The sequence below is a fragment of the Mobula birostris genome, chromosome 17 (genome assembly GCF_030028105.1).
Source record: "Mobula birostris isolate sMobBir1 chromosome 17, sMobBir1.hap1, whole genome shotgun sequence".
In the NCBI taxonomy this organism is placed as follows: domain Eukaryota; kingdom Metazoa; phylum Chordata; class Chondrichthyes; order Myliobatiformes; family Myliobatidae; genus Mobula; species Mobula birostris.
The window spans coordinates 44,295,007-44,301,004 of NC_092386.1; the positions used below are offsets into that span (position 1 = coordinate 44,295,007).

At 40.3% G+C, this 5,998-nt stretch overlaps 1 protein-coding gene across 1 annotated transcript; it reads right to left on the reverse strand.

The window, feature by feature from the left end:
* Positions 1 to 1,337: 1,337 nt before the first annotated feature.
* Positions 1,338 to 3,926, reverse strand: gas1a (growth arrest-specific 1a). The gene is made up of 2 exons (XM_072281625.1): positions 3,890 to 3,926; positions 1,338 to 3,624 (listed from the first exon to the last, which is right to left on the reverse strand). Exon 2 carries the CDS (start codon positions 2,731 to 2,733, stop codon positions 1,906 to 1,908), a length of 828 nt encoding a protein of 275 aa, XP_072137726.1. The 5' UTR covers positions 2,734 to 3,624; positions 3,890 to 3,926; the 3' UTR covers positions 1,338 to 1,905.
* Between the last annotated feature and the right edge of the window lie 2,072 nt (positions 3,927 to 5,998).

Consider the following 5,998-nt stretch of genomic DNA (forward strand, 5'->3'; position numbering starts at 1 on the left):
ACAATTAATCCGTCGATGCAAGAATAAAAGTTACCCAATCAAATCGACTCATTACGTGAAAAGAGCTGCTACTTGCAAAAGATTAAAAAAATAAATTACCTTCAATCTGCAGGCGCGGCGAGGAAAGCTGCTTCCGGGAAGACCGTAACCATGTTAAAGTACATTTAAAGAGGTGTGCAAATAACTACTTACAGCGGTTACAAATGTAAGCATACAGGTTTCCCTTTATATAAAATCCGCATAATAGGGTTGCGGTCGTTACTCAAATCCGTCAACCAAAGTAAGTTTATTTGTGGGTGCAGTTAAACTTTTGACTGGGCTTCCAACCGCAACATTGAAGAATAAAATAAACAGCAAGAGAAAAGATAAATAAACTTTTTCTGCAAGCCTGATGTGGCGCGACTTACTTGAGAAGGCATGGGCAATCCCCCAGAGGACCGGGCCTGCTTTGTGTTAAATGTTTAAAGATTTCAAACGATGGAATTTATTCTTACTGCAAACACTCTTATTTACAAGGTCAAGTATACCAGCACTCGACGGGTGCTTAAGAGTGTAATTATTTATCTAAGGGCGTTTGAGTGAGGATCTGGAGCCTTGGCAGGAGCCCAGGCTGAATGCCCTCAAAGCCACTCAGAGTAGAAGACATTACATTATATGCATGGGTTGTCCGATGTGTTTTGCTTTTTTTTTGTGGTGATTCTCATCTTTGACCCTTTTCCCCCTCACTGCCGAGGAACTAAGTAGACATCTCGTGGATACACATGGGTCAAACAAGTGGGCCGGCTGCATTCCATAACACAAACAATTGGCAGATTTTTTGTTAAAATATGAATTGCAATAAATGTTCCTATACATTGTGCTCAAAGATATCCACACTGAAAGATAGGTCAGCGAGCCTGCTCTGGTCGGCATTTTGCAGCGAGTGAAGACTAGTGGCCGAAATATAATAACGAGAAAATTAAATGATTTTTGAGGGTTTTTTTTAAGACGTCCAGTGTACACTGCGCATGTTAATTAATACTGCACAGTGAGCAATGGCTGTGTTGCACCTCCCCTCGCATAACAAAATTAACTTTTTTTTAAAAGTAATCACTCTAATAATTCCTGCGGCAACTTGTAAAAAGATGTAATGCAGAGGAAACTCAATTATTCAAAAGCCAAAACACGACCCAGCCGTCAGCAGTGAAAACAGCAAAAGTGAAGGGCCTGGAAGTTTGGGAAAGTTAGTTTGTTATACACTCAAACACAAAGTTCGCGAAACACCTTATTAATATTAACTGCGAAACGCCAGCGTTTTCACTTGCACCCAACACAGGCACACACAAAGTCTTAGGGCATAGTTTTTAAACTAGACGACTCTTTATGGCTTCTATGAAAATACAATGTTAATGGCAGCCTTACAAAATATTTTTAAAGAACAATTTCTATCGAGGCCAAGTTTTTTATATATCTTTCGCTTTCCAAAAATACATATTTAAAGATTTTTCAAATCTATGTCGCACCTTAAATTGTTCAATTGGGATCGTCGATCGGTCATAATAAATCAATTTCCCTTTAGTGAAAAGTACTGAAATTCTGCACCATAGCCGGTAAAATATTAATGCATTCTCTTACTGCTCGATGCAAAACCAAAGCCATGTAGTTAAGTCTATATTTCAATAAATTATTCTCCAAATGTAACTTTATACACAGACACACAGCTACTGGTTAAAAAATACCAGTCATATAAGATTTATACTAGTTGCACCAGGGATAAATTCAGTATCTCGGATGCAAACAAAAATACAAACAAATCTTACCAGAATTAAAATTTATATAAAAAGTCTATGAATTGTCTTTTTTATATTGAAGATGGCAGTGCAGAGCTTCTTTATTGAAGAAGAATATAAAAGTTGCATTGTTCAATTATAACTGGGCGATCAGTAGTAGTAGTAAAATGGATGCCATCAAAGTCAAAACATTAGGCACTTGGACGGTAGAGGAGCCTCTGGGGCTTGAAGTGTACCCTTTTGTGCCTCTATTATCATCATCATAGCTGATAACGTTGTCTGTTGGATCATCTTCATAGTCCCAGTATTCATCTGGCTCCATGTCCGACCCGCTACTGCCTGAGCTATGCTCGGGTCCAAAAAAGCATAGCCTGGCCATGTTGTCCTTAATCGCCTCGCAAATGGGTCGATCGGCTCCGTCGCAGACGCACTCCTTGAGAAGCAAGGCTTTAGGGATAACCAGCATGCTCTCGATTACTTCCCGGCACTGATCTGTGCATTTGATGCCGTTGAAAAGTTTGCCGCAGTTATGGAGGTAGCGGTGCATGGCGTTGTTGCACTGTTGATCCATCTCGCATTGCAGGCGGGCTTCGGTGCAGCCCATTACCCCGTCCCGGTTGCGAGTCCTCGGCAGGCAGGGCTCGATGGCACGCTTGGTGCGTTTGCACAGCTCGTCCTTGACGCAGTCGCAGTTCTCCAGCATGGGTCCGTTCTGCGTTTGGTTGAGGTGGATGAGAGCCGAGAGGCAGTGGCTGGGACACCGCCTGGTCTCCAGGTTTAACACTGACCTGCAAGCCTCAGTATACTGCTCGTAGGCAAAGCTGCAGTCGGGCTCGACCTGACACTGCACGATGGCTTGCCAGCAGATCCGCCGGGCCAGCGATCCAGAATAGCTGAAAATGATCAGTAAACAGACGAGAAGATGCCCCTCGAATCGGATCAAGCCAGCGAGACTTGCCATCATCTTGGTGTCTGAAAGTTTTGAAGTTTGCTATTTTTTTGCATAAGGGATGGCTTATGTCACGCATCCATTCAAAAGTCTTCTGCGATCGCAGTGAAGAGTTTCTTTCTCAGTACTTCCCCCACAACATAGTAGGCTATGTTCTTCTCGCCTGTTTTTCCGTCAACACACTGCATGTAATGCTTCGAAGAGTTTGGCTCCGTTTCTTTTTACAGCAGACTTCCCTCCTCCTCACAAAAAAAAAGCCAACGTGCTCTAATTACTTCGGCAGCGACTCCTAATATATTCAACAAGCTGCGAACAACCAGCAGAACTACCCCGCGACATGTCCTCCCCCATTCCCTGCCTCTGATGTTATACAGCGATCTCCAATTGGCTGATGGTTTCAAGTCCCACCCTCTTTACTTGGAATCCAAGCTATTATTGGTTAACATTTCTAACTCACGCCCACTTTACTTGTACTCTGTGGTACCATAGGCTCATAGTTATTCATCCCGCCCCTGTATTATCTTGAGTGACACCACCGGCTGATAACACCGTTCCCGCCCTCAATACATACTACAAGATAGTATTGGCTGGTATCTCCACACTCTGCACAATCTAATTATTGTAAGGAGGAGCCTATGAATGATTGTTATTTTAGCAAATCCGATTCCAGGATTCTGGTACCGCGGTAGCTTCCTGCGGAGTCTGCATTCTTTGTAAATTCCCGCCGGATGCTATGGTCCGGCCCCAGGATCTTGCGCAGTGCTGTGTGTGTTCATTCCCGGAGTGTAAGGCTGGTATGTGCAATACTGTAACATGTTCAGTTCGCCATGGGATTGCTGTTTTCCCGGCTTTCTCCACAAGGCTGGACCCGTTATCTTTCATGCTGAATTTCCGGTTCCATCTTTTCTAGGAATAAACAAAAAACAAAGATCCAAAGGAATGTTGCAAAATGGCTCTAAGTTTCGTAACAATTTTTAAAATGATGTAAACTAACGTCTCACAATACACATGCTGCCTATTTAGAAAATGGAAGTAATTTGGATTAAAATCTGATTTAGAAACTTTGAGTGTACTTTGCTAGTTCTTTGATCTTATCGTGATTTGTTTACTAATTCGTGACATTTTTCTCATTTCACGTTTTCTTCTGTTGCATCTCTCCTTTTCTACTTACGCTTGTTTTTCAAAAAAAATCTCATTCATTCCTTCTCTCCCCAGTTGGTTCCGAACCCCAGGTAGATTAACTTCCACGGAAACGGCCTTGCGTGTTGTGACGTCGCTGGTGCCGTCAAAGTTTTTCAATTCACAAATTCGATACTGCTTGTGTGCCGTTTTTGTGTTGTTTGAGAAGAAAAGAAATGGAAAACAATAAACAAAACAGTCTTCAAGAATTTGCGCGATGTTCTTAACAAAATGTGGTTTGAAAGCTACTTGCTCCAGATGAGAATAACGCACCCCGAACGCCAGGGGTCTATTTTTAACCATTTAACGCGAGAACGCCGGAAAGAGAAAGAGTTAATGTTTCAGGTCAAAATCTGAAGTAAGTTGAAAAGAAAGTGAATGATTTTGCAGCAATTGTAAAATGCTCCAAAGTTTTTGTTAAAACAATTAGATGTGGCTGTAAAATCTCCTGAATAATGAGATGTTTTTGAAGCTCAAACGAGCAAACAGTCCCTATAATAAATACATATATTGAAACTAGATTTAAATTACTTGTAAGTTAGTATACTATTCACACACACTCTCAATTCGATTATAAATAGTAACATTTTCAAAGCAAGTTACGTTGTCGCTAAATAGTTGTTTATACTGATTTACAATAATAAATGGTTAACCAATATTAAGGACTCTCAGAGAGCACCTGTATTGTAATACACACTTATATCATGAACGAGTAGAGTTAATATACTTACTTTAAAATACCATCCAGTTGCAGAATTGTGAATTTAATTTCAAACAGCATTCTACTTTGTGAAAATAATAATTACGCTCTGTTTCTTTATTTAAACACCACAGTTGATTAAGTACGTGAAAGCAACAGCAGCGGATGGATGTAATTTGATGCCATGCATTTAGAATGAACTTCCTGTGGTGATTTGGCTGCAGGGGTTGTCACTTGGGATTTGGAAATTAGATAAGTACACAGCTTGATGATAATGGCACAGTCCAATAGGACTGCACAATAATTGGTTTCATGTAACTTAAAACAGGTGAAAGGAGATAAATATTGTACGTTAACCAAGGAATCTGTGGAATCCAGGGGTCTATTTTTAACCATTGCAACAGTATTCCAGTCATGAGTTTTAAGGATATGAAGATTTAGCAGATTACGTGACTTCATATAAAAATACACCAAATTTAAAAAGGCAAACAATTATTGTTACCTTTGTTTTTTGACCGCAATTCAAGTTGGTCATGTTTATTTGACAGTAATTGTAAATTGCACTAACATTCATGGGCATGGCAGCTTGACACAGTATCATCCATTTAATATCTGCAATAAAATGACTGATTTCCAATCCGCAGGTCACCAATGAAACACTGCTGTGAAAGAAAACAATGACAGATTTCTGTCAGCTGTATGGTATGAGCTGCCACAAACCCAAGGTTGTACTGTTCTCATTAAAACATAGGCACTTGTATAAACAGCACATTGCTACGGTAATTGTTTCCAAATAAAACATAAAAAAGGCTTCGTTACATATGAAAGAAATTTAATTTGCTTGGCAACTGTAGTAGTCATTACCATCTGATGTATTGTCAATTTCAAAAATAGTTTACACCAAATGTTAATAAGATTTCTACAGTCTCTATGTACTTAGAAACTTAAATGTCCTGTTGTTGCTCAACCAGATTAGGCAGCATCAGGGGAAAGAGAAAGAGCTCATGTTTCAGGTCAAAAACCCTCCCTCAGAGCTGGAAGTAGTTGGTCAAATGGTCAGTAAGCCCTTTGCTATTCAAAGGGTTAACCTATTTTCAGCTTTAAAAGAAAAGAATGGAGAAAGGCCAACTTGCACCATTAGGAGTCTCTTTTCCAAAAATAACATGCTGAGCAACTGGAGGCTTTCCTGACTAATGGGAAGGGGAGAACAAGAGAATGAATAGTGGAGTTATCCGAAGATCACGAGGAAAGGTGTTTTAGAAAATTTATTAAGGTGATAATAGTTATTTTAAGAGTGCATGGGTGATAGATAACTTGATGTGTAAGAAGGTGCAGGATTTTGGGTCAGGTAAGGATGGATGGATGGTCGGGGTGTTGGAGAAAGGGTCCGGAAGTGACACC

What these genes read in the sequence shown, in the direction of transcription:
- gas1a (XM_072281625.1), bottom strand. Translation starts at nt 2,733, where the DNA reads ATGATGGCAAGTCTCGCTGGCTTGATCCGATTCGAGGGGCATCTTCTC.